Source organism: Ostrinia furnacalis, unplaced genomic scaffold (genome assembly GCF_004193835.3).
Source record: "Ostrinia furnacalis isolate ACB-3 unplaced genomic scaffold, ASM419383v2 OfSCF5765, whole genome shotgun sequence".
NCBI lineage: Eukaryota > Metazoa > Arthropoda > Insecta > Lepidoptera > Crambidae > Ostrinia > Ostrinia furnacalis.
Genome location: NW_021136004.1, coordinates 324,738 through 352,501, shown reverse-complemented (window position 1 = coordinate 352,501; position 27,764 = coordinate 324,738). Strand labels below are relative to the sequence as shown.

Here is a 27,764-nt window from a genome sequence, read left to right as displayed (position 1 = left end):
TTGATAAAACTATTATTTAACGTCTTGCCTAATTGTTTTAAGGTGTTCATTTATTGACCTTAGATTGTTAGAGGTCCCAAGACCTTTCCGAGATCACATTATTAAGGCTCGTAATACACAGTGTCTTTCGAATATCAAAGCACATCAGTGTGTGTTAGCCTTTATTTAGTTATTTTATTATATTTTTACGATACGTCAATCGAACTTTAGTAAAAAGTGAACACGACGCTGTTAACATACTTCGTCCTTTTATTTTGGGACACGTCACATTTTAAAATAGTAAGCGATTTCCTTTTGATCACCCCATCAAAACTACAAATTGCCGAGTATCACAAGGCTTAAGTAGTAAAGTGTTTAATCGAATTCGATTTGTGCAATTTCGAGTTCGAATTAAAATTCGAGTACTAGTCGTATTTTCTCTTATTTGTAATGCAATCATTATCATCGCATCGCAACACACAGGAGCAACGTTTGGAAGACCTTGCCGTTTGGTCCTCAGCTAAATAAGTTGTGACAGTTAAATTCGCTTTATAACTATTCTCACTGGAGAGACAGTTTTACTTTTGTGTTTATTGATTAGGTACGGTGATCGCTGACGTAGAGTTGACCGAGTTCTGCTGTTGGTATAATACTCCATTCACTTACGTAAGTATAGGCATAGCGCTTGACTGAGTCAGTGCCTAGTGCCTAGAGGGTAGGATACGGGAGGCGTGACATTGACATTGACATTATGACGTGACAGAGCATACAAATCTGCCCCCCTAGACAAAACGCACTTTTTGATCGAATCGAAAATCGAATCCGTCAAAACTCCATACAAAAAAGGGACTTTTCGACCACTTTTCGACTGGTTTGCGATTATAATTTGCACTTTGACTAGACCTACTGAAGGAGACCTGAAGTCTCACTGACGTTTGACCGTCATTAAAACACCCTCTTGTGCTTCCATACCTCAGGCACTGACTCAGTTATGATCTAGTCTAGACCAGTGGTTCCCAAAGTTTTCTGGACTATGACTCATCTAATACAAGTGCCCAAACTCGCGACCCATAGTTTGGGAAATCCTGCTCTAGACTAAATTATAGTGTCTTTTAGTCATAAATGCGACATCTCCTTTATTGTATAAGTCCGTCTACTGTTCTCTTAAAGTTAAGGTCTTCTGGGTCTACTGAGGTGGTTGCAGCTGAGTCTTGCGGCACTGGCACAGCCATTTGATGATGCGAGCGTTCCTCTCCACCACGCTTGGAGGCTCCGTGTTGCGGTAGATTTGCTTCTGAACCCCTGGGCCTTGGACCTGTAGGGGAAAACAATGGGAGTCAACATACAATTAGGTTGAGGGGATGAATTGGGTCATAAGTTTAATGGGAGCGAAGTTGCAGTATTCAAGTAGAGCTACTAGAGCCGTACCAACTCTTCAAAGGGGCGGTCGGGGGTGAATTCTTCCCCCGAGGGGGTGAAACGACGGGATGCATAGTTTAACGCGAGCGTAGCCGTAGTATAACTTGTAGAACTGCTGGAGCCGTAGCGTCTCCTTCAAGGGGCTGCCAGGGGAGAAATTCATCCCTCAAGAGGATGAATTGGGTCCAAAGTTTAACGCGAGTGAAGCCTTTAGTATACTTACTTGCAGAACCAATGGAGCTCTAGAAACTCCTCAGAAGGGCTGTCGGAGGTGAATTCATCCCAAGAGGGGGCGAATTCATCCCCCAAGGGGAGAAACGATGGGGTTCATACTTTAAACACGAATGAAGCCATAGTATACGAACCGTGTAATCAGCGGTAGCCGCCAGCTGGTTGGAGTCGACCTTAGAGGCCGAGGAGAAGAACACCGGGCTCTCGGGCGGCGCGTCCCGCACTATGGAGTCGTACTGGCGCGGCTCCAGCCCCAGCCGCTCGAAGAACTGCTGGAGACGCAGCGACTCCGCAGAGGGACTATCAGGAGAAAATTCATCCTCCAAGGGGATGAATTGGGTCAAAAGTGTAACGCAAGCGAAGCCGTAGTATTCTTGTAGAGCTGATGGAACCGTAGCGAGTCCTCAAAGGGGCTGTCGAAGGGAATTCATCCCAAGAGGGGGCGAATTCATGCCCCAAGGGGAGAAACGACGGGGTTAATACTTTAACACGAATGAAGCCATAGTATACGAACCGTGTAATCAGTGGTAGCCGCCAGCTGGTTGGAGTCCACAGTGGAGGCCGAGGAGAAGAACATCGGGCTCTCGGGCGGCGCGTCCCGCACTATGGAGTCGTACTGGCGCGGCTCCAGCCCCAGCCGCTCGAAGAATTGCTGGAGACGCAGCGACTCTTCAGAGGGACTTTTGGGGGAGAATTCACCCCCAAAGGGGAGGAAAAGGGGTTCAAGGTATAACGCGAGCGAAGCCGTAGTATACTTGAAGAATGCCGGAGTCGTAGTGAATCCTTAGAGGGGCTGTGCTGTCGAGGGTGAATTCATTACCCAAGGGAAGAAACGACGGGGTCCATGGTTTAATGCGAGCTTATATACGAACCGTGTAATCAGCAGTAGCCGCCAGCTGGTTGGAGTCCACAGTGGAGGCCGAGGAGAAGAACACCGGGCTCTCGGGCGGCGCGTCCCGCACTATGGAGTCGTACTGGCGCGGCTCCAGCCCCAGCCGCTCGAAGAACTGCTGGAGACGTAGGGACTCCTCCGAGGGACTATCAGGAGAAAATTCATCCTCCAAGGGGATGAAACGGAGTCCAACTTAACGCGAGCGAAGGCACAGTATACTTGTAGAACTGCTGGAACCGTAGCGTCGCCTCCGGGGGGCTGTCGAGGGTGAATTCATCCCCCAGAGGGGGAGTTTCATCCCTCAAGGGGATGAAACGACAGGGTACTAAGTTAAAAACGAGCGAAGCCGCAGTATACGAACCGTGTAATCAGCAGTAGCCGCCAGCTGATTCGAATCCACAGTGGAGGCCGAGGAGAAGAACACCGGGCTCTCGGGCGGCGCGTCCCGCACTATGGAGTCGTACTGGCGCGACTTCAGCCCCAGCCGCTCGACGAAGCTTTAGTGACTCTTCAGAGGGACGATTAGGGGAGAATTTAACCCCTAAGGGGACAAAATGGGGTCCAACTTTACGCGAGCGAAGCCGTAGCATTCTTGTAGAGCTGCTGGAGCCGTAGCGACTCCTCAGAAGGGCTGTCGGGGGTGAATTCATCCCCATAGGGGATGAAGTAGGTCCATAGTCTAACACGAGCGAGGCTGCGGCTAAAAGCTAGTATAATACGAACCGTGTAATCAGCGGTAGCAGCCAGCTGGTTAGAGTCGACCGTAGAGGCTGAGGAGAAGAACACCGGGCTCTCGGGCGGCGCGTCCCGCACTATGGAGTCGTACTGGCGCGACTCCAGCCCCAGCCGCTCGAAGAACTGCTGCAGACGCAGCGACTCTTCAGAGGGACTTTTGGGGGAGAATTCAACCCCTAAGGGGACAAAATGGGGTCCAACTTTACGCGAGCGAAGCCGTAGCATTCTTGTAGAGCTGCTGGAGCCGTAGCGACTCCTCAGAAGGGCTGTCGGGGGTGAATTCATCCCCCAAGGGGATGAAGTAGGTCCATAGTCTAACACGAGCGAGGCTGCGGCTAAAAGCTAGTATAATACGAACCGTGTAATCAGCGGTAGCAGCCAGCTGGTTGGAGTCCACAGTGGAGGCCGAGGAGAAGAACACCGGGCTCTCGGGCGGCGCGTCCCGCACTATGGAGTCGTACTGGCGCGGCTCCAGCCCCAGTCGCTCGAAGAACTGCTGGAGACGTAATGACTCCTCCGAGGGAGTTTCGGGGTAATCCTCCCGCAAGGATTCAAAGCTTAACGCGAGCGAAGCCATAGTACCTATACTTTTTGAGCTGCAGGAGCCGTAGCAAGTTCTAAGAGGGGCTGTCGGGGGTTGAATTCATCCCCCAAGGGGATGAATTGGGTCCAAAATCTAATGGGAGTGAGACGCAGCATACGAACCGTGTAATCAGCGGTAGCAGCCAGCTGGTTGGAGTCGACCGTAGAGGCTGAGGAGAAGAACACCGGGCTCTCGGGCGGCGCGTCCCGCACTATGGAGTCGTACTGGCGCGGCTCCAGCCCCAGCCGCTCGAAGAACTGCTGGAGACGTAATGACTCCTCAGAGGGACTGTCGGGAGAGTCCTCGCCCTCGCATGGAGCCGACGCAGGGCTACGGCCATCTGTGCGCCGGTATCTACGAAAGAAAAAACATTAAAAAGGGGCGATATACTTACTTAATATGACGTGACAAACGCCCGTATTCACAAACATTATTATGAGTGCTCACAGTGCGCGTGGACGCACAGGATGACACACGAACTAATCACAGAGCTCTATTCAACGCTATGCGTTCGATTTGTTGCTTCACTTAAAGCAAGCATCGTTTGTGAATACTGGTGATTGTCTGATTTGTCTGAAGCACATCCAGTCTGTAAATTATGTACTAATATCCCCGGTAATTGTGGTGACTAAGCATATTAGTGGAGGGGCCACTAATGTGATTGGTCACCACAGGAGTCCTCAGTAAATAGATAAGTAAATTTATTAAAGAATAGTAATAGTTCCAGAATAGTGCCTTGCAAGAGTCATATTTTTTACAAGGAAATCTAGAACTTTCTGAACTTACCTGTCAGAAATATCTGATTTCGATCGCAGTATCGGTCGCGGCCGCCTCTGCTTGTAACGCAAGCACCGCTGTCGCTTGAACGTGCCCAGAGGTGACGTCACCTCCTCTGGTGGACACATCTGAAATAAAACAAATCTTAAGTCCAGATCCTTAGAGCACAGTTTTGTTAATAACTACCGTCCTGTGTTGTGGATGGCTTAATATTAACTATCATGGCCTCTGATAGTCTGTGAAAAATAGTAGGTATTTGCCTGTCATTCTAGTTTGAGGAGTAGAATAAAGTTTTATTTAAAAGGCAAATGGCATAGGTATAGTTCTTTCTTATCATATTTTTAACCTTATTCCATTGTCTTAAGTTTAAGAAGCAACCGCAATTAGAAGGTACCTGGTTTGCATTAACGTATTCCTGCGTATCATCGAGGCGCGGACGTCGCATCTGTTGATACTGCGGCTGCTTGCTCACCAGTTCCGTGCTTGGCGAGTGGTATCTAGGACAAATACATCAAAATAGGTAATTAAAAAAAGAATAGTAATGGTCCCAGAATAGACCCTTGTAGGAGTCCTGATTTTACAAAGTAAATAAGGTCTTTTGCTGTTACTATACCACGAAGTGTCCTGCATAATTTATTGTAATCTATAGGTAAGTACTCTTTGGTCAGCCGTTTGGTGTATTGGTTCAGAACGGACTACTACGACGAGGTCCCGGGTTCGATTCCCGGCCGGGCAGAAATTTAGATGGAGAATTTTAATTCCTGTGACGGGTCTGGGTGTTACTATGAATGTATGTATTTAAAAAAAAAGTATAGTATAAGTAGTATATCTGTTACGGCTAAAGATAGGTGTAAACATAAACTTAAGATTAGCCGGCTAAACTTAAGTTTATCTTCGACGAGGTGTTAATCTTAGTTTCTTCTATCTTTAGCCGGCTAAACTTAAGTGTAACCGCAGGCCCTTGGCTAAAAATGTAGAAGGAAATGGAAAAGGAAATAATGTAATAATGTTGACTATTTTGACACGAAAACTTTATTAAAAAATAATCATTTTCATTACACATACTTTTATGTACCTATGTAGGTATTCAAATTTACAATTATTAGGTACAATAACAAAATATTAATTACTTAAAACAATATCTACCTAATCATTAAAATAAAATAATAAGGATCCATTTGGTCATAACAGAATCTACTGTAGGGTATTTAAAATTACAAAATAAAACTGCGCGCGCGTTGTCACCCCACCGCCCCCTCAAGCCCTCCGCCGGCCTGGCGCGCCCATCGAATACATTTTTAGCCGTTTTGTTTTGGCTAATGTGCACATTAGCCAGCTAAAGATGGAATATCACGACGCAAACTAACATGTTATCGAACTTTAGCTGCTTCTCGAAGATAAACTTAAGTTTAGCCGGCTAATCTTAAGTTTATATTCACAACTATCTTTAGCCGTAACATATCCATTATGCGTGCTGCATAACACAAGCATTAAGTTGCTTACTTTGGGGCTAGCTGGCGTTGTCCAAAGATTTCTTATTCTTATTTTTAAATAAAGAATAGTAAAGAAAGTAAAAAACATCACGTCTTCCCAACCCGTTTGGTCAGCATGGAAAGAGTACGCCAAATCCTCCATTTGCTTTTGGTTAATTAGGGAGGGTCGTGCTCCTGCAGTAGGGATATGACTCTATGGTCTAATCGTTAGTAGTATTATCATAGACCTAGGGGTCCCAGAGTCGGCTTCTGTTTTGAGTATAAAAACACTATTAGCCGGCTAATCTTAAGTTTATGTTCACATCACAACTATCTTTAGCCGTAACATATCCGTTATGCGTGCTGCATAACACAAGCATTAAGTTGCTTACTTTGGGGCTAGCTGGCGTTGTCCAAAGATTTCTTATTCTTATTTCTTATTTTTAAATAAAGAATAGTAAAGGTCTCAAAATAGTGCCTTGAAGTAGACCTAATTCTTCTACTGTGCTATATTTCATTTCCCTGCTTACCTATTATAATCTCTAGTGTTACTGTACTCCTTTCGGCCCACGTTGAGACATTTGAGCGGCGTCTTGTAGGCGCAGTCGTAGTCACCATAGTCGTACACAGGCGGCTCGTCTTGGAACTGCGGTGGCGGGGCGCTGGCCTGCAAGGGAGTAAGGTAAAGCTTGATTTCTAAACGAAAAAGCTGATAAATCACAATATAATATCACTGACAAAATTATTTAAGATTTCTTATGGAACCAAAGGCGATCTGAGAAGCAGAGCGAAAGCAGAATAGAATTTAGTCTTCCCGCTGATTTTGTTTGAAGACGTGTTTTGAATACGACGTGGTCCGCTTTGGTGGAAACCGGACATAAGGTTACTCAAAAATATCAGGTCTTCCCAACCTGTCTGGTTAGCGTGAGGAGTAGGCGAAATCCTCAATTTGCTTTGGTAAATCAGGGAGGGTTGCGCTCCTACACTCATGGCTTGAATCATCGTATTTTGATTGCCGCTGTGGTCTAGTGGTTAACACTTTTCTGAGACCTAGGGGGTCCCAGGATCGGCTTCTGTTTTGAGTATAAAAACACGAGGAAGAATAAAGAGCCAGTTACCTGAAAGTGTATCCTAATTCCGGGATTAGATCCCAACTGCGGCGGCGCCGAAATGGTAGCAATTATTATTTTTATCCTTCATTTTCCTCTGGTAAATTAGTGGGTCGTGCTCCTCCAGTAGGTACTAAAAACCTGATAAGATTTGTGAGCCAGTTTCTTACCTGGAAGTGTATCCCGACTCTCGGTTGGGGCGGGTAATGTGGCGCGAGCGCAGGCGGCGGAGAGGGCGCGCCATCTTGGAATTGCGGCGGCGCCGACACATAGCAATTTATCCTTCATTTGCCTCTGGTAAATTAGAGGGTCACGTGCTCCTTCAGTGGTGCCTAAATGACCCTGGAAGATAAATTGTAGGCCAGTTTCTTACCTGAAAGTGTATCCCGACTCTGGGTTGAGGCGGGTAGTGCGGCGCGAGCGCAGGCGGCGGCGAGGGCGCGCCATCTTGGAACTGCGGCGGCGCCAACACATAGCAATTTATCCTTCATTTACCTCTGGTAAATTAGAGGAGGTTTCGCTCTTGCAGTAGGGACTCAATGCAAGAGCAAAACCCTCTCAAGAAAAAGAAGTATTGTGAGCCAGTTTATTTACCTGGAAGTGTATCCCGACTCTCGGTTGCGGCGGGTAGTGCGGCGCGAGCGCAGGCGGCGGCGAGGGCGCGCCATCTTGGAACTGCGGCGGCGCGGACACGTAGCATTCCAGCTCCTGCCCGTACTCCGGGTAGTACGAGTTGTAGCGGCTGGAGGAACAGGTGTTAGTGTGAGTTTACGTCAAACGCATTCGATATCGACTGCGTAAAAAGTGACATTAAATGTATGACGGATTGTACAGCGCCCCTAGCGGAAACTGATAGTGAAGGCTTTGTCCGGAATCCCACAGTTAGCACCAGGATCTTTTATTAGATATACCTTGTTCGTCTGACTTGGTGAGCCCTACATATCCTATGATCCCGCAGGATATGGAAGGTATGCAATCTAATGCTTTTTTTTCTTGACATAAGTTTGCTTAATACTCAGCTAGATTATAGCTACAATTTACACCATTAACTTTTAGCTAGTAGTAGTAGTAATAGCTGATTTATTTATTTTTCTAATGATATTTTAACACCATTTTAACTAATCACTTGCTTAGAGACACTTTCTGTCAAATTTCATTAGATAAAATGAAACAGAACGATACGTGATAAAGTTAAGTTAAATGAAGATCTTTAAGACCAGTATAAAACTTTTCCGTTACGAAAACAATCTAATTTCCAGATGGCTGTGAACCTTTTCACCTTTAATAAAAACTAACCATCGTGTTAATTCTTAAGAACATCAATATTAGGTATTTAATGTTCACCTCGTCTGATCATGCTGTGTGGACGAGCCAGAGTCGGTGCGGCGATGGTGGTGCGGTGGCGCGCTCCGCTGCGTGTAATGCCCGCTGGAGCCTCCAGAGTCCCTCGCGAAGGACGACCCGCATCGACTGGACACAAAGACAGAAAGGTAATTTTCTGTTGTAATAATCTAATGCGGCAGAAGACCAAAGAAAAGAACATAGAACATAGTGGCCGCCGGAGCCTCTCGAGACCCTTGCGCAAGAAGACCCGCATCGACTGGACATAAAGACAAAAGGATATTATTATCTTCTATTGTACCAGTCATTTACCTATCTAGCCTAGGTATCTGGCGTTTAAAGCAAATGGTTTTAGGACAAATCTGGGTCATTTCTCCTCTATTAACAGTATTCAGTCACAATTTAGCAACCTGTCACGTTCATCCGGGGCCAGCGTTGATACCTATGTCATTTTCGCTACGTAAATTCAAAAAACAAATTTCTGAATTGTATACTCCGACAGTTAATAATTTATTGTTTTGCATTCTGTCACTTTGGCAACGTTATTGTTATCCAACATTCGGTGCATGTCGTGGCAACCTTTAATTAAGGCAACACCTTAGCTTAATTTATTTATAAGGAAACTGTGAATGTATGGTGTATGTTTTGTTATTTAAATCTACTAATGCGGCAGAAGACTAAAAAAGGACGTCATAACCTGAGCAAGAATGTAGATTTGAAGTTATTTTAGATAACCGGCGCATGCCTCTTTTTGTAAAAAATAAGAAATCCCGTTAACTCTTCGTAGTAAGCTAAAATGTTTGTGTAGTGGGTTCGCCACAAAATTCTAGTGGCGGCGGGGTTCGAACCTAATGGTTGTTGTAAATATTGACATACCTATTATAAGATTGGTAGTTGTCCTCCCCCGGAGAAGGATGTTCGGAGAAAGCTTCACATGATGACATCAAGGAAGAATGATTTGACCTGTAAAGAACACAAAGTATTATGCACCCTATTAACCTATATTCTTCAGAGACGTCTAATAGAGTCAAAGTAGGTAAATTGATAGTATGCTGCAGGGGAAGCAAGCAACACTAAAGATAAAGAAATTGATATTCATACTTCTATTGACATACAGGATAAGGTCTACAATAATTTCGACAATGTGAAATTAACCAATCGTCTCTTACCTCGTCCCCTTGGAAGAGCACGAAGCAGTCCGCTGGTGGTTGGAGTGCCTTCGACGGCGCGGCGAGCGGCCAATGGACCCGATGGTCTCCGTGCCCGTCACAGTTGGGCTAGAAAAATATAGATAGATAGATTCTTCATTGCACAACACACAAAAGTACAAGACAAGAAGTTGGGCAGAGTAAACTTACTGTTCAGTATAGGAGCGAGCCTGCGTGTGGAGGTCGGGCAGTGATTTGTGACTATTTATGTTGCTACCCTCGTCGCCACGCGCGCTTGGCTGCGAGTGAGAATTAGACCTGCAAAAAACATAAAATAACAACAATTTACCAAGTTCATAGTTTAGGTGTTCGCTTCTTGGGGCTTATTTGTCCATTATGAACATCTTTTGGTAGAAACGAACGAAGGTGATCAATACACTATCATCTACCATCAGCTAAGTCATTTCTTTGGCCGCAAATTAAACGCAATAAAAAAATTACTTGAGTGTTATGGCATTCATCAGAAAAGTGTGCTTATAGACAAAGAGAGTGATTGGTTTGATCAATTTTGCGCATAGTGTAACTACGCCATACCACTATTTCAGGACAACATATTGTCGGCTGGTGCTAAGAAGAAGTGGTGGAAGAAACTGAGTTGATAATAATTATAAATCCTTTCAACAAAGATTACAACCCTAAGTCTCCAAACTAGGTTACACTTGGCTCTTGGGGATTGGAGTACGAGGCTTGAAGTTAAATGGCGTTGTAAATGCACTTTATGCGAGTACAAAATACTTTTAAATTTTAAAGATGGAAGAAGAGTTACCTGGTATACCTGGGCGCGGAGTGCGCGTATTGGGCGGGCGGGCTGATGGCGCCCAGCTGCTCCGCTGGTGACCCTGGCCCGCTTACCACGGGTTCAGGCAGTTCCATGTGCGAGGGGCTGGAGTGGGAACTCGCTGGAAGGTACGGTTCTTGATTAGTTGATTGGCAATCGATGGATTTTTGTTTCTTTTTTTAAGGGATCTTCAAATTAGAGACATGATCTAATTTGATCACGCCTATAATTTCACGGCGCAATAAATGTATGTAGGCCTGACTATGTAAATTATGAAGAAGTAAAGGTAAAAAAGTACCTAATATCTACTCTTTCTAAAACAATGCTTTTCGTCCTCACTACAGATTAACTTTTGAATAACTTTATTAAGCTTTGTGAGAGACTGTGCCTGAATTTTTTTTTCCACAGGAATATTGTCAGCAATGCGTTGCTGCTTTGCTAACAGACAATAAGCTAACAAATACAACATTATGGACATACTCACGTATAGAATAAGCGCCTTTAATCACAACTTCGCTCGGCCGCTGTCTCGGTATCACAAAAGACTCCGGGAAGAACACCCTTGCGTCTCCAAAACTTAAGGGTCTATTCAGCTTGTCAGGGTCCGACTTCTGCGCCTTAGACCCCGACGTCCCAGAAGACGAGGTCCCCGAGAAAGTTCCGGAGGTGTGCTGCGAGCGGGGATTGATCTCCCGATCAGGGTACGAGTCTTTGAGCCGTCTGCTTTCTGCGTAGATTTTGTGCGCTGCTGAAAAAGTTGAATTACGTTATTGATCCCTCTATTCCCGTAGCTCTCCAACACGGAAAGTGGAGGAAATTGAGAAAAAAATAGTTGTGATAACTGCCAGTGGGAGACAAAGCTAGGTCTTTCCATTTCTCTTTATTGGTGGACAGTGGACACTGAGATGAAATGAGTTGCTTTGGCCTTCAACGATAGATATCGAATCCGAAGAAGTTGCATTGTCTCTAATCCATTTAGACAAAGGATGTAAATGATACTTACAAGCATAAGCCGGTGAGTAGACATTCTCCCTGCTATCCGAATGCTCTAGCAACCTTCTCAGAGTGTTCTGCAGACCCTCGCCCGCGCTCACCGCCCGCCTGGTACTGCCCACACTTCTTGTTGTTGCATCTTCAAAGAACAACGATCGTGGATTAACATTTCACCTCCTTTCTAAGTTAAGACTGATGTGGTCTTGATGAAAATTAAACTTACAAGGGTTGCAGCAAGCATCATTGTTGAGTGTCCCAGAGCTGACGAGGTGACAACCACCCGCTGCTATAGCTTGACTCAGACCACTGCTAACCTGAGAAAGAGAATAATAAAAGCTGGTCAGCCGGTTTTGGAGAACGTTTGTAAAGTCCAGACAGTTCGGCTCTTTTTCCATGCATTTTAGGCATGATATTAGGTACTTCTTTACTGATGGTTACGGTCAATAAGGAAGTACAAAAGCTTTGAGTTAATTTTCCATATGATTCCCTTTCTTTCCTTCTGCTAAGGTCTTCGCTGTTATTGGCCTTTTTACTAGTCTTTAGATGCCTAACAATAAAATTGACCTTTCGCTGGCATTGGTATCTTCTTTGCTGATTGATTTTAACCTGGAACTAAAATTCTCACCCTAAGCGGCAACTCCTGCTTCCTATCCAGCACCGTCTCGGACTTGACGTAAAGGCCTTGCTCTCCGCCAGCAGCTCGATAGCAGACTTGCGCTTCTGACGATCTATTATGCCTTAAAAGTGTTAGAAACCTTTTGAACTCTTACCCTAAGCGGCAACTCCTGCTTCCTATCCAGCACCGTCTCGGACTTGACGTAGAAGGCCTTGCTCTCCGCCAGCAGCTCGATAGCAGACTTGCGCTTCTGACGATCTATTATGCCTTAAAAGTGTTAGAAACCTTTTGAACTCTTACCCTAAGCGGCAACTCCTGCTTCCTATCCAGCACTGTCTCGGACTTGACGTAGACGGCCTTACTTTCCACCAGCAGCTCGACAGCAGACTTGCGCTTCTGACGATCTATTATCGCCTTAAAAGCGTTAGAAACCTTTTGAACTCTCACCCTAAGCGGTAACTCCTGCTTCCGATCCAGCACGGTCTCGGACTTGACGTAGAAGGCCTTGCTCTCCGCCAGCAGCTCGACAGCAGACTTGCACTTCTGCTGTGGCAATTGTCTCTTCAAAAGTTTTCAAATCCTGTTTTGCTGACTGACATAGTCCTTGAATTCTTACCCTAAGCGGTAACTCCTGCTTCCGATCCAGCACCGTCTCGGACTTGACGTAGAACGCTTTAATCTCCGCCATCAGCTCGACAGCAGACTTAGGTTCGGAAGGGTTATTGTCGCCTCAAATGCAAAAGAATCCTATTTTTATGTTGATTTTGACCAAGAACTTGAACCTTACCCTAAGCGGCAACTCCTGCTTCCGATCCAGCACCGTCTCGGACTTGACGTAGAAGGCCTTGCTCTCCGCCAGCAGCTCGACAGCAGACTTGCGCTTCTGCTGGACTATTGTCACCTCAAAAACAAAAGAATCCTGTGTTGCAGATTAATTTGAACTCTCACCCTAAGCGGTAACTCCTGCTTCCGATCCAGCACCGTCTCGGACTTGACGTAGAAGGCCTTGCTCTCCGCCAGCAGCTCGACAGCAGACTTGCGCTTCTGCTGCGGCAATTGTCTCTTCAAAAGCTTTAGAATCCTGTTGTGCTGATTGACTTTGACCTTGAATTCTTACCCTAAGCGGTAACTCCTGCTTTCGATCCAGCACCGTCTCGGACTTGACGTAGAAGGCCTTGCTTTCTGCCAGCAGCTCGACAGCAGACTTGCGCTTCTGCTGAGGCTGCGGCGCGAGCGAGCGCGGCGCCGACATGCCTTCCTTCTTGCGCGGGAGCTTGAAACTCGCGAACAGTGAGTCGGCTAGGCGACGCCTGGAAGAGAAAATCTATATTTATAAAAGCAAAAGGTCACTGACTGACTGACTCACTCATCACGAAATCTCAGAAACAAGTGTTAGTCTTTAATTTTGCATGGGGGTTCCTTTTAGAACGTAGGTGCTCACTAATATTATTAATAGAGTGTACAAACTCTGTAAGGATGTCTTCGAAACCACCATACCTAATATTTGAACAATTCTTTCAACATTTGAAAGGTTACATAGAAATGGAGTCAGTGGGATTTTCATGCAGACAGTAATCTTCTTCTTCTATAATATAAAAATGAATCGCAAAATGTGTTGGTAAGCGCATAACTCAACAACGCCTGGACCAATTTTACCAATTCTTTTTTTTAAATGTTTGTTGAAGTCCAAGGATGGTTTTTACAGCGAGAAAAGTTTGAATAATTTCCGGGTAAACCCTAAAAAACTCGAAACTTCACCCCTAAGGGTAAAACGGGGTTCACGCGTACGAAGTCGCGGGCGGCCGCTAGTTAATAATATAGAAAGAAACTAAGGGCGTTAGTTCTTAGCAATCGATCTGATCTAGGCGCTGAATAATACAGAGAAGGTTATTCCAAGAGGAATTCCCAAACTTACAAAATTAATAGCTGTGCTGAGTTCTAATACATTTCTTATACTTAGAGCACAGTTTCCTGAATATTTTACCTTGGCGGCGACTCGAAGGACCTGGAGAAGGAGGACACAGTAGCCGCACCCTCGAACTTCTTCCGCACCTCCTCGACCTTCGACCAGCCGGACTCCACGTTGAGCCGGCGGTTCAGCGGGATGGTTTGTGCCGCATGCTTGGTCAACTCCTCTCTGTCAAAGTCAGAACTTCTTTATTTGCCTATAAAAGACTAATAAAAAAAAACTTTAAAGTTTTGATCTTAAAGAGCCTCTACATCAGTGGCGTAACTATAGGGTGGCAGGCTTGGAAATGTCACGGACCCCCGACCCGAGGGGGCTCCGGCCCAAGATCAAGGCCCTAATCGCGATGGTCTCGGGGCCCCCCTGAAAAATAACTTGCCACGGAAACTAGAAATAGAATTTTCCACGGGCCTCGGATGGTATAAAATTGCTCTACATGTCTCATAATCTGTTTACTCTACTAGTGCTTCAAAACTAACATTTTGCATGTTCTGAGAAGACTCAGAAAACTCAGTCAGAACTGTCTGCCGGTTGAAATTAATAGAATAGCGGTAGTAGATTATTGATTCAGAAGTAGTTCTCTGAATTTTTCCATTCTTTTATGGTGTATCTTATAAGAATGGGTATTGTTCACAGACATGACGAGTGAACCAGCCATCGCTTCTCAACCATATTATTATAAGTATTATTACCTGGTCTTCTTGACCGACACCTCCGAGATCAGGTCGCTATGGCGGGTGCTGCGAGCCTCATGGCACCGCTCGATGAACTGACGGCGTCGCAACGAGAGGGTGGCAGATGCCTGGCGGCTGTCTTCGTCGTCGAAACACCTGAAGATCAGAAAACAACCAGTTATTTGTTTTGTCAGCAAACAGTTCACAGAGCAAAGAGTTCACAGCAGTGGTGTTCCTACTTACTACTAAAGACAATAATTAAGAGGTCTTTTAATTATGAGGTGCTGTGCTGTTACATGTTAGTCGTTTATTTGCAGGATATGGCAGCAAGGTTCTGGAGTGGAGGTCACGTTCAGGAAAACGCAGCGTGACAAACCTCATAAAGGTAGCAAACAGGCCGGGCGAGATGGAAATAATCATTGGAGGAGGCAGCAGTGAACGTCCTGTAGCTGAAATGATACTGATAAAGATACGTAAAATTGTTTGACAACTGCTTTAGAATAGAAATGGCCGTATCTATTAACGCCGTTTATATTTCTATGGCCGTAACGGTCTTGAAAATGTCCGACTGATGAATTTGAAAGAGCACTTAAAAAACAAAAGACATGTTTCATCTACATATAAAATAATGATAAAATAAAAATATAATAGCTTTCGACTGGCTCCATTAAATAGTTCCTTTCATAATAATTTTTGCTGCGCTTCAAAATTTCAAGTGAGCTTGTTTTTGTAGTTAGCTGAGGCTAAAATAATTGGGTCATCCCGATACACGCTTGTCCGGGCACGTGACGAAGTGTTAACGAACTGTCAAAGCCTGGAATATGTGTCAGCAGTTTTAATAAACTAGTAAGGGGTGGCTGGCTAGGCTATAAAACAGTTTAGATAATAATAATCCATGGAAATACTCGTTCAACGTCACCTAGCTCTTTTAACTGACACTATGGTAAAAGATAATGGATATACCTAAACTTAAACCACGTCACGTCAGAATTACGTTACCCAATGGGCTGCAAGAGATGAGCAAGAGGCCTGGCAGCAGGGGTGTCACGTTACCCAGCGGGAGGCACGTTACCTAGCGGGCTGTGCGAGGTGCGAGCGGCAGGGCTGGTAGCAGGAGAGCGCGGCCATGTCGCCGGGGCTTGGCAGGTGTCCCGCGGTTACGTTACTAGCAGGGGGACACGTTACCTAGCGGGGGCCACGTTACCTAGCGGGCTGCGCGAGGTGCGAGCGGCAGGGCTGGTAGCAGGAGAGCGCGGCCATGTCTCCGGGGGCTTGGCATGTGTCCCGCGGTCACGTTACTAGCGGGGGGCTACGTTACCTAGCGGGGGCCACGTTACCTAGCGGGCTGCGCGAGGTGCGAGCGGCAGGGCTGGTAGCAGGAGAGCGCGGCCATGTCGCCGGGGCCTGGGGCAGGTGTCCCGCGCGGTCATCATTCGCACACGACCAGCTCCTTCTCCTCTACGGCTCAGGATTTTTCTGGAAAGAAATAAAGACCAATCAATATTGATACTTTTTCCCACCAATTTTTCATTTACAAGTAGGATAGGACTCGTTTTGCCACAAAGGTAGACTGGGAAAGAATGCCAATGGGATTTAGTTCGCCTTTGGTACCTTCTGCTATGTGCAATAAAGTTTTCAATAAAGAAAATAATAAATAAGTAGAATAAACATTGAATCTTAAGTATAGTAAGCTAGGTTGTTTAACCTCTGCGCGCTGGCTCGGGTAATTACTCAAACACAAGACATGACACACACTGTACCTATGCAAAGAATTGCAATGTGGTTTTTAACAATTTTGAAGACAAAATCTCGCCAAATTGTTTAACTGATGAAGTTATCTAATTTAAAAGCAAGCAAAGAGACAGTTCAAACAACAAAATAGGAAGCCTACATCAATTGTTACGCTGCCAAAGATGTTTTTGTTGGGTAAATTAACAATTTTTTCCCATCAACTAATTGATGGAACTGTTACACAAGTCCCTTGCTTTCACTGAGTATACCCACGGGTATAATCATTGTTAGAGTTGGTGGAAATAAAAACTGGGTAAGTGTGAGATGGACTCTTTCACGATGAGTTCCGTACTCACAATATTGTAGTAAAAGATTAAAAACCGCGCGTTCACTTTTATTATAAGTATATTTTATAGGTAATTAGTACTTTCGTCATTCAACGGAAACAAAAAACTACACGTTTTTATATGGGTCATCTCCCTCTAAAATAATTAATTATATATTATTTTTATAATTATAGCGATAGCGGTTTTATATAGAAGTAATTGATTAATTTAAACACCCATCCTGTGAAAGTCTCATGCCCGTTTTCACCATTAGTCCCTAATTTTTAAGTGACCCTTATAAAAACAAATTGTGTTACCATAGGAGTCACTTAAAAATTAGGGATTGATGGTGAAAACGGGCATCAGTCTCAAATATTACGTTAAGGTTCATGACATATAAGCTGCAGGGTTACTGATAGATAGGGTCCCGTTGGGCAAGCACGGAACCCTAAAAAAGAGGTTTATCGTACAAAATCTGTGCTGTCGCAAATAATGGACTGTCGGAAATAGCGCAGCATTGTTCGAAGCTGCAACTGAAAATTCTAGAATTTTTGCATATCAACTTGATAAATCTATGGCACAGATTAACTACTTTTGTTTTTGACATTTTGCAGTGTATAGAAACCACAGATTTAAACGATAAGAACAGTTTGCCAGTGTATTGCCTGATTACTCATCATCATCACAGGACGTACACTGCTAAACATAGGCCTCCCCCAATGATTTCCATATCGCGCGCTTCGTAGCGGCCTGCATCCAGCGCCTTCCTGTTACCTTTATGAGGTCGTCGGTCCACCTTGTGGGTGGACTGATTACTTAATTCACTAATCTATGGCCATGGAAAAATAACATGGCTGTTGTGATCAGAATCATAGGGCTGCATAGTGTAGGTACTCGTAAAAGCGCTAAATGTAGGTAACGAGTTTAGTTCTCATGTGTTTAATGCTTAACCCTTTACACACGACGATACACGTACGTGAGAGTAACTTTGAAAAAATCTCATTCCCATGTAAACTTGTTTTTGCGGCCGCAATCGGCAGCGATCGCTCGTGAGAGATATTTACTCGCACACAGTGCCGCTCATTTAGTGTTGGGATCTGTCAGTGCTCGTTTACTCGGACTTAATGTTGACTGCATTTTTTGGTACGAGAGGCGGCCAGTGTAAATATTGATTTTATGTGGTTATTGTTGTTTTCGGATAAGTGTTATAGTTTTATTTTATTACGGAAACAGTGATTATCCGAATGGAATACTTTTATTGTTATTTCATTGCATAAATTAATAATTATTACTACCAAAAAATTAAGTCGCACGATCGTAGCTGGTCGGTCAAACCTCCAAAAGTTGATTGAAAACTATTTTATTTGTTATTTGATATTATGGCTTAGTGTTTAGTTGTTTTTCAATTTTAGTGCATCCTAAATATGAAGGATGTGTCGTAGCATTATTTGGAAACGCAACCGACTATAAAATTAAAGATTTTTATGACTAAAAAGACCAGGAAACACAATTTCGGGATTTTACGGACTTTGAAGAATAGAATACCAAATATGAAAGCTCAGGAGACGAAGTAGACCCTGAACATGAATCAGCAAGGCTGGTCAGACATTTTAAAAATACTATGTGGCAAGCAAAAGCTGAAACAAAAGCCACGTCCGCAACAAAATACAGGGTCAATTTGGAAGAAAATTCAAACAAATTGAATTCGTACTCCAACTGAGTATCTCAATTGATTATCTGGGGGCACGGCAGTGCCCCCGCCAAGTCGAGCGCGAAGCAAACACTGCCGTACCATCTTTACTGGAACCATTTCGCCGCATTTTCAGGCCTCTATTTGAGAACCTCTGGATAAGACCAGAACGCAGAAATTTTTGTCATCTAGTAAGCTATAATCACATACTTAAAATCCAAAATTTCAAGTCTGTAGGTCATTTAGTTCCGAAGTTAAGCGAAAGCAAAGTTTCGCATTTACGACACTCACTCACTCACTCACTGATGATCATCAAAATAGAACTAGTACTTCCCATTAACTCAGAGAGTTGAAATTTGGTACAGAGTTAGGGTTTAATGACTACATAAAGGGAAAACTATAAAAACTAGGAAAATCGAAGATCTGGAGTAACACCACCCCCCCCCCCCCTGAAAATAACCCCAGATACGCCAATGACTCATAATAAAAAGTTAGTAATTAATTAATTTCTTAGGTAGATAAGTATTAAAAACTAAAAAATATGTCGATTTCTTTGATGGTATGAGTCATAAAAGTACCTGAGGGTCATTCCATGACAAATGTTACCGAGGGTGAAAAACTAAATATGTTATTTTCGCATTAAATCTGATGAATTTTGAAAGTAAACATTCCAAATTATAATGTGCAACAAAAAAAAAACTGAAAGAAACAAATAANGAGGGCATACTTTCAGGAAAACTGAAAATTCAAAAATTTTTAAAGTATTTTTCTAATCTTATTTAAACTCTAAAATAACCCCTAAGTTATGTTTTATTAAAATATTGACACTTTTTTATTCTCGTGTGTAAAGGGCTAATGATAATAGTCAGGTCTCAAACTTCTAAAATGCTTTTGGACTTTACCACATCAGAATTTGAGTTGAAATTCGTTTATCTCTAACAAATGCTCTACAAAGTGCGAATTAAACACTCATCAATTAAGCACCACATTAATTACCACAAAAATTTGGCCAAAGCGTTTGTACGCGGCGTTTTAAGTGTTTTATAATGGCTGCCATTTTCTTTGAAACTGCAGATAAAATGGCTTCATCAAGAGATAAATCAGACAATAGGCGTTTTTAATGAAAAAAATAAACTTTTACAAAGTTCACGCAATTATGTAGTACTATGTAGGATTATAGGGCAGATTGAAGATGAGCAGGATTAATAATTTGATGGATGAAGTTTGTTTTAAATACTGCCGCATTAGGTAGGTAGGTACCTACCTGATAGAGCCAAGTATAAGTTGTAGGTAGGTAATAAGTTTGAATCCCGCAGAGTACAAAATGTTACAATGAAGAGTATAGAGTTCATAATAATATTTTGGTGTAATAGTTAACTAAAATTTATATCATTTAATTAAATAGGCTATGTCCTTACCAAATTGCAAGAATTCTTCATGATTTTAAAATGCCCACTGGTTATTTAATTATAATGCACTTATGGTTTCATTCCTAAGTAGAAATCGTTCCCGTCATAAAATAAAGTGGTAAAACTTGTTAATTTGTATATAAAACTCACATGAAGTGGTGTGTGTTTAAAATTTTCTCTCATTGTGTGTTACTAATCGCAAACACATTGAATGGCACTCATAATGGCGTATAATTGGTGTCGTTTAGCCGACGGGCGTAGAGCAGAGAGGTGCAGAAAGCCCGCACCAGTAGTAAATTATTTACGGGACTATTCCCACCTCTCGTTCCCACCGCTGCAAGTCCTGTGTAGCCAGGATCTACAGCTTGACCGCCAATAAAAACCCAACCAGTGATGGTCAAGTTTGTCCCGAGGGAAAGTTAAACTGTCGTTGGAGTCTAATTCGTTGGTTGTTTTCCTTTCTCTCCTCTCAGCTTCGGTGCGGAAATTGGTTCTTTGCGAAAAAGCGTGCCATGTTTTAGCAATCTGAGCGGTGCTAACATGCGCTCTTTTTTGCAAGCTCCTGATTACCTACTAGGTAAAAATGCACCCAATTACAGATTTATAGGTATGTATATGTTATTTGTGCAGTTACCTAGATAGTTTCTCGCACACATTCCTCGAAAACATAATCGCCCTTCATCATGATGTTTTGTACGAACTAAGAGTCGTGGACTCGGTGGGGCTACTGCATCTACCTGTACTGTGGCACAGCGGAAAACCTGGCTGATCTGAAAGGCACTTTCGTTTTCCAGATACACTGACTTTCTAGACTTATTTATTTCTAGCTAGACCAAGTGAGCGTAGTGAATGAATTTATACATGCAGACCACACAGGATGATAATTTTTATGATTAAAATAAGAGTAAGTAAACAGTTTCTAAACCAATTTCGGCCCTTAATGTAACTTTTTCAAACTGAAGCGTTATTAAACGCTTTTATTCAAGTAGTATTTTAGTAAACATTAATTTATAAGCAGAGAAAATTATGGTAATAAGTGCACCGTATCTTACTTATTAAACAGAGCGCGAGAATTAGTACCTACTACTTGTTGTTGTAGAGGTAGAAATTAATATTTAGGTATTATTGTTAGATAAGAACTTTTCTGAGAAATAAACCATTTGTTTATATTGTGTCTACAATTGAAATACACATACACTAAGTTAATATCCTATATACCTACTATTCATATTTATGTACTTTATTGGGCCAAGGGAGTCTGTTACACCAAAATGAAATTCGTACAAACTAATTTTCTAATGATAGGTAGTTACCTAGAAGTAAATAAAAGACCTCTTACTTTGTTAAAGAGCTAACTTCAAAGTCAACCAACCAACTCTGTCATAGAAAATATCTCAAAACTGATATTTCCTGTTAAAATTATGATATTACGGATAGCACTTTGAACCTCTCTGCGATTTGATCTTTGTTTTTCTAAGCTTATTTCCGATGACCCTAAAATAAATTCTCAAAAGAGATCGGATGGAATTATATCTGTTGTTTCGTCGTGACTGCAAAGACTACATAACGGTTGCTCAAAGAGCGATGTTGAAAAATGAATGGAGATCGATATCAATGGACGCCGGGCTCATCTGATTGCTTGTCTGTGGCGCAAAGTTGGCGCGAAAGCGGTGAACATTAAAATATCTTAATTAAAGTAGGCTCGTTTAATCTATTGTCTTCGAGCCTCAGTAGTTATAACATAAAATATGATCCTCTCTAATTTGACAAAGGCAAATGGAGGATTTGAACAAAAACATGATATTATTCTTACATTACCTACACATGTTTGTCAACCTACATAGAAAATACTTTTGTCCAATTTAGAAGGCAAGTGGAACAACTAGGCTGATAATATTTTCAAATTCTACAATAAACTTAGAGAAAAAACATAGGTTTTTTAGAACCTTTTGTCGCAAAAATAAATCTTAGAGGGAATCAATCATTCCTCAAGCTTAAGGGTTCTGAAAACTTGATAATACATTAAAAACTTTGAAGATGGCGTAAAATTAATTAATACTACATGCTCTACTACTTGTGCGTTACCACTTGGACCACAAGCTATCTCCATTACCGTCGCCCACGCGTGGGAGTGGGGCGTTATAACGTGGATCTATTTGTTACTATCACAGCTAAGCATCTGTCGTAGGTACTTTCGTAGCAAGGCCAAAGGTTTAGGTTAGTGCCCAAACTAATGACACGTGCCTATAAGTGCTCTACTTTTTCAGAAAACTTATGTAATCAAGACAAGTAAAGATTTTTGAGTAAGACTAGAGACAGGTAAGATATAACTTTGATAGGATATTACAGCGGTACATAATATGTATGTATGATTGTGTGTGTATATTATATTAATTAATTTTACAGAAGTCAATTTCCAATTTTTGAAGACCAGCCATTATTACAGCTCTGGGTGCTAATTGTACGCCGCTATACGATAAATTACAAAGTTGTGTTTAAAACCAAAATAAAACATAATATATGTTTAAAAGTAAATAAACTAAAATAGAAATAGGTACCTACGTAACATTTTTGATACTGAAATTCTGTGTTTTAGTGGTTTTAGTGACAACGAACGATCTTACGTTCGCCTTAAACTGAGAATTAGTCAAATAACTTTGTATTTTATTAATTTGCCAGCTATAAAATAACGGTTAACATCAAAAATACGCCAAATGTATTCGCAAATATTAATGTATACTGAAAACGAATAAATAACTTCCAAATCAAGCAGGCGCCTCGCCATTTTGCTCAATATTAATATATTATTAAAATTAGATGCGCTGTATTTGGCTCTATAAAAATTAAAAAGCTTTATAGATACTTCTAACGGAATATTGCAGCATAAATGGCGCTTTAAGTCTGTGATTAGCTGACATTTAAAGTCTATCTCCTAGACTATTTTAGATTTAACATGACATTTATATTCTGGAAAGCATCGATTATAGAGAGCATGTGCAAGGAATGGGAAGTGTGGCATAAATAGAATGGGTAGGTTAGTACAAAACGCTTTATTTCAGCAACAGACGTCCACTGCTGGACATAGTCCCTATGATTTCCAGATTGGCCAGTTGGTAACTATCTGTATCCAGCGCGTTTCTACTACCATTGTGATTAATTGCGTAATCATAATAATGGCGGTGGCTTGTGTTACACAGGACAGGAATAAGTACAGTTTAACGTATGAACGAAGGCACATCAAGTTAAATCCTGCACTACTTAGTCAACTTTACGTAGTAGGTGCTGATGACTCTACAATCAATCTCAATGTGTCAAAACTAACAAAAAAAGATGTTCACACAGTTAAGTAGTTAGGCTTTAAAAATTGTAAGAAAAGACTTGAATGACAGGTCACCAAGAGATCAATCCAAAGAAGACCAAGCTGTTCACCTCCTAAACTAGAGTAATGCTTAACAATTTAACTATAAGCTACACATACAGAAACAATATTAGACTCTAGATCCAGTAGGTCTAAATAAGATGCACTTTTTTCTAACCCATTCAGTTCACATTTCCGCGTCGTACATTACCTAAGAGTAAGATGTATTATTGTGAAGTTAATAATCTTCTAGATATCTGTTAGACTGCCTATAGATTTCATCGATCATAGGGGCTTTCTTTAAATAGCTTACGATAGTGATTCACCAGTCCTCACCAGTCATAACAGGTTCATCTCGACATAGCAGTACCGCGTCGCAAACTAGATGCGCGATTGGTTGCGCCCGCGCACGGCGCATGGCCACGTTCCGCAATACCGTTAGCGTGACGGGTAGGGTTGACAGTTGCAAGAGTGCATGACAACTGAGATCCTCGTTGCCATGGTGATGGATCTGTCAATGTAGACAAAGCAGCATCGGTGATAGATTCGAGAGAATTTCGAGATCACTTCACAAAACAAATTCACTTACAGTGGACACCATTCATTTTTGATACACAATCGCATATTAGAAATACTTAGAACCTAGTAAGAAGATAGCATTAGAACACCTGACGTTTGCCTGGTGTTTGAGAGGCATTTATAAAGGCAATAAGGACTCCCAACAGGCATTATGTTTTATGATGATCTTACTTTCCTTTCATGAACCTTCGCTAGGATCACTCTAACCATAATCATTGTCGCACGTAGGCATTGAAAGATGAGCTAGCGTCAAAATATACCTAGTTAACTTTCCCACGAATTTCGGCCTGTCACAGAAAGACTAAGTATCGCGGGGGTTCTCTGTCAAATACCGGGATAAAAACTATCCTGTTGTTCCCTGGGTTTCAAACTATCAAAGCGTGAAAAGGTAATGGCGCATCCACACATGCCGCCGGCTTATGCCGCCGGGATTGTCACCGGCTTTCAGTCTGCCATGCCAGAAAAAGATGCAAGACCGCCGGGTTGGCCTCCGGCCGTGCCGCCCGGCATGAGTGGAATTACTGTGGACGCCATAATAGACATATTTACTTTCGCATGTAATATTAATAATAAATTATGGACTATGGATAGGATACTATAAATTCAATATAATATGTTTGGTATTAAGTTCGACAACCCTACAAGACTCCAATATCTGCGCATACATTACAGCGTAAACAGAGACAAGGCTATTTTGGTTTGCTCAATACTTCAGTTTAGCTCTGAGAATCATCTTTTACAGCTTCTAGTTAAGATATTAAGTTTTATGTAGAGCTAGTAAAGAATTTAGTTCATTAGCTAAGAGTTTCCACTACCAACCGTCTTTTTATCGGCCGATAGTGTAGTCGGGTAAACCAGTATGAAAGTGCGCACATTACACCGATTTGGTATCGGCCGATTGCTCATACAAATTAGAAACCGACCAAACTATCGGCCAATAAAATTCTGTAGTATTTGATGAAAACTTTCATGTGAACATGACTGGAATTTCGATGAGTTGCCAAAAAGAACAGGTACCGTTACTCACAAAGCTCAAAAAATAAAATATAGAGATGAGAAATTGCAGAATTCGCTAATAAAACCTTGCAGCCGTATAGAAAAAGATATTATGTACTTAGCATTTACCTAACAGTTAAAGAAACATGTAGCATTTTCCATGATAGGTAATTGAGATACTGAAAACTGAAAATTCGGTTCTTTCTTTTAGTACTTATTAGTAATTACTTGTAAACAGTTTTAAGCGTAAAAACATCGTTTTATATGGTCATCTCATGTACAATACAACAGGCCATCTAATATGACAAATTTCGTAACACCACCAGCTCACGACACATTACTCAGCGCTTATCAAAGCGCAGCTGTTGTCAATACTCATTAGCGAGTGTGGTACATCGATAACCATAATAAATACGAGTATGTAACCATAAAATATGATTCGATTGCACAGCTGTAGCCTGTACCTCGTGAGAAAGTCGAGAACTATTCGATTTTATTGTTTGTTTGGAATCGATTAATATAGATAGTTAAAGTGAAAGAAAGAAAGAAAGAAAAAATATTTATTTGGTACTAAAATAATGATACACATTGACATTAAAAAGTGAAATAATACAATTGTTGTACCAAATTGGTCTCTGCTCAGTATGAGGCCATAACGTACTCGGGAGCACGTTACGGCCACTGGTATTCTGTCTATCGTATGATCGTATCAACTCTAGGGGTCGATTGTTACATGATTCATGTCATGAAATGTGTATTAAATTTTGGAAGTAAGACAGCTAGGTAGAATTTTTTGTGATCTAAATAAAATTGCTTCCTATCAATGTCATTGATGTTGTTTTGTGTCGCTGAATGAAACATCTCATTTTCTTTTTTTTTTTATTAATATTTCACCACGCAAGACAAATAGGTAGTCCGCAAGATGCTACCTAGGTACTTACTTACATTTTTGCCTAAATAAAATATGTGTTGAATTATGGACTAATCATACTAATCTATTCTGTAACTGTATGAACGTTGAAAATTGATAGTAGGTAACTCTGCCAAATATCGTCCCCCTATAAACATACCGGCTCTAAAACAATATGTGTCCTTGACTAATGATAACAATTAGTAGTACTACCTGGCACTTCGCCCTTATCATTGCCCCAATTGGATTAGGCTAACCGCACACTTGCCTCCGATGTTACCTTAACATTCTGTTATCAGCTTTTAGGCCACATTAGTGTACATTAACACCAAGAACTAGTTAACACGGTAATAGAGTTTAAAAAGGCATCTTATAATCATTATTACTACTACTTATCATGATTATAATTGCTCTCATTGTTGCTTTAAATATTTTTAGTCATGAATTTATTAATAGAAAAAGAATCAAAATCTAAGGTAAAATATTAAGAAAGTTAAGGCGATTAGAGTCCTCAATGACCTTGAGCGTTTGACCTTCACGCTTCGCACAACACCCGCGCACCCCGCACGAAAACTCCGATTTGACACCGATCAAAAATACACGGGCATAGGTAGGTACAGAATAGAAGCTCTTTCTTCATACATTACTGCCTATTATTTTAAACTTGAATTGATGAACCTTGATTTCGATGTCATTCAACCCAGGCGCAAGTGATCGCCCGAAATGTTCTAAACTAGCGCACCGTATAGTAAGGTATTTATATGTATTTAACAAAAATTACAAATCCATGAACATTTTGTATGGGATAATATTTTTTATTTTATTTTATTTAGCTTACAATGTATGTTGTGTGTAAAGTATGTTTGTTCGGGTGGAATTTTGCAAGCTGAATTAGTTAGACCCATTTCCTGACGACAACCGATTGAGTTAAAATTTCGGATAGTACACATGCAATTCGGATAACAATGCAATATTATGATGACATGGAGCTGATCTGATGATAGAGCTGGAAAGTCAGTGACCCCATAGGAACTCCGGAATAAAACGACTCCATCGAGTTGAGGCTCGTTTGATTTGTATTTATTTATTTACATTAGGGTTTACATAGTTACGGTAAACTACTTTACAAATCACGAGTACCTACTTCAATTCTATATGTAAACAGGGTCTGATGATGGAGCTGGAATGTGGCCATAAGAATTCTTCGAATTATTACGAGCTACATTAAAGAAAAACGATGCTACTACGCCGTAGTAAATTCCGCATCATAAATACTAAAATGCTTAAATTAAAATTAAAAGAAAAACATTATTTATAAAACAAGGTTTTGTATGCTCTAAAAAGAATAGAATAAAAAATAAAGATTCTATCATTACTCAATTTATATGACTAAAAGCTCGTCGCGAGATTTACTTGTGTAAACAAAAATACATTCATAACGTAACTTAATTTTAAAGTAAATCTAAAAAAAACACGGATAGGTAAATAATAGGTACATCTACAAGAACTTACCTAAATCTCGTAACAAGCTTTTAGTCAGATAAATTGCGTAAGGACAGAATCTAGGTATATAATAGAAAAAGACACGTTCCAAATTAGTGAAGGAATGTTAGATAGATACTTACATCACTGCATTCATTTTCAAAGCTCTCATGGCCGCATATTTCATCGAACCATTTTTTCGATGCATTTTCATAAACTCAATCAGATGTCGTTATTTATGTCGGTATATATGCGTGAAATAAAGACTTTGAATTACGTATTATTGCATACTTATCATCTTTTATCTGAGCTTTTATCTCAAGAATAAAATTGTCATTTTGACAAAATATTTCCCATACGGAGACTTTCAATAGGCCAATTTTATTCTCCATTTAAAAGTTTCGATGCATTCAAAAATCATAAAATAACTATAAAAATAAGGTTCATAGTAACCAACGAAAAAACAGATCAGGTTCCTAAGTCAACGCGCATATATTTTTTGGGTTCCGA

At 41.5% G+C, this 27,764-nt stretch overlaps 1 protein-coding gene across 4 annotated transcripts in view; it reads right to left on the bottom strand.

Annotated features, from left to right (window-relative positions):
• Positions 1-1,111: 1,111 nt before the first annotated feature.
• Positions 1,112-27,764, bottom strand: part of LOC114361508 (uncharacterized) — an 85,056-nt gene continuing 58,403 nt past the window's right edge. Inside the window, exons 2-19 of one of the 4 annotated variants that reach the window (XM_028316562.1) lie at positions 16,111-16,249; positions 14,792-14,929; positions 14,118-14,270; positions 13,251-13,443; positions 11,741-11,831; positions 11,528-11,656; positions 11,009-11,272; positions 10,513-10,645; positions 9,897-10,004; positions 9,708-9,815; positions 9,415-9,501; positions 8,542-8,667; positions 7,792-7,939; positions 6,619-6,755; positions 5,011-5,113; positions 4,626-4,744; positions 3,962-4,193; positions 1,112-1,294 (exon numbers count right to left, since the gene is read on the bottom strand). In XM_028316562.1, coding sequence (XP_028172363.1) covers positions 1,166-1,294; positions 3,962-4,193; positions 4,626-4,744; positions 5,011-5,113; positions 6,619-6,755; positions 7,792-7,939; positions 8,542-8,667; positions 9,415-9,501; positions 9,708-9,815; positions 9,897-10,004; positions 10,513-10,645; positions 11,009-11,272; positions 11,528-11,656; positions 11,741-11,831; positions 13,251-13,443; positions 14,118-14,270; positions 14,792-14,929; positions 16,111-16,166 — 2,454 coding nt within the window. In that variant the 5' untranslated portion in view covers positions 16,167-16,249 and the 3' untranslated portion in view covers positions 1,112-1,165. Of the gene's footprint in view, positions 1,295-3,961; positions 4,194-4,625; positions 4,745-5,010; positions 5,114-6,618; positions 6,756-7,791; positions 7,940-8,541; positions 8,668-9,414; positions 9,502-9,707; positions 9,816-9,896; positions 10,005-10,512; positions 10,646-11,008; positions 11,273-11,527; positions 11,657-11,740; positions 11,832-12,749; positions 12,854-13,250; positions 13,444-14,117; positions 14,271-14,791; positions 14,930-15,845; positions 15,915-16,110; positions 16,250-27,764 lie in introns of those variants that run through there. The other 3 variants (XM_028316564.1, XM_028316563.1, XM_028316565.1) reach the window with 3 other exon arrangements.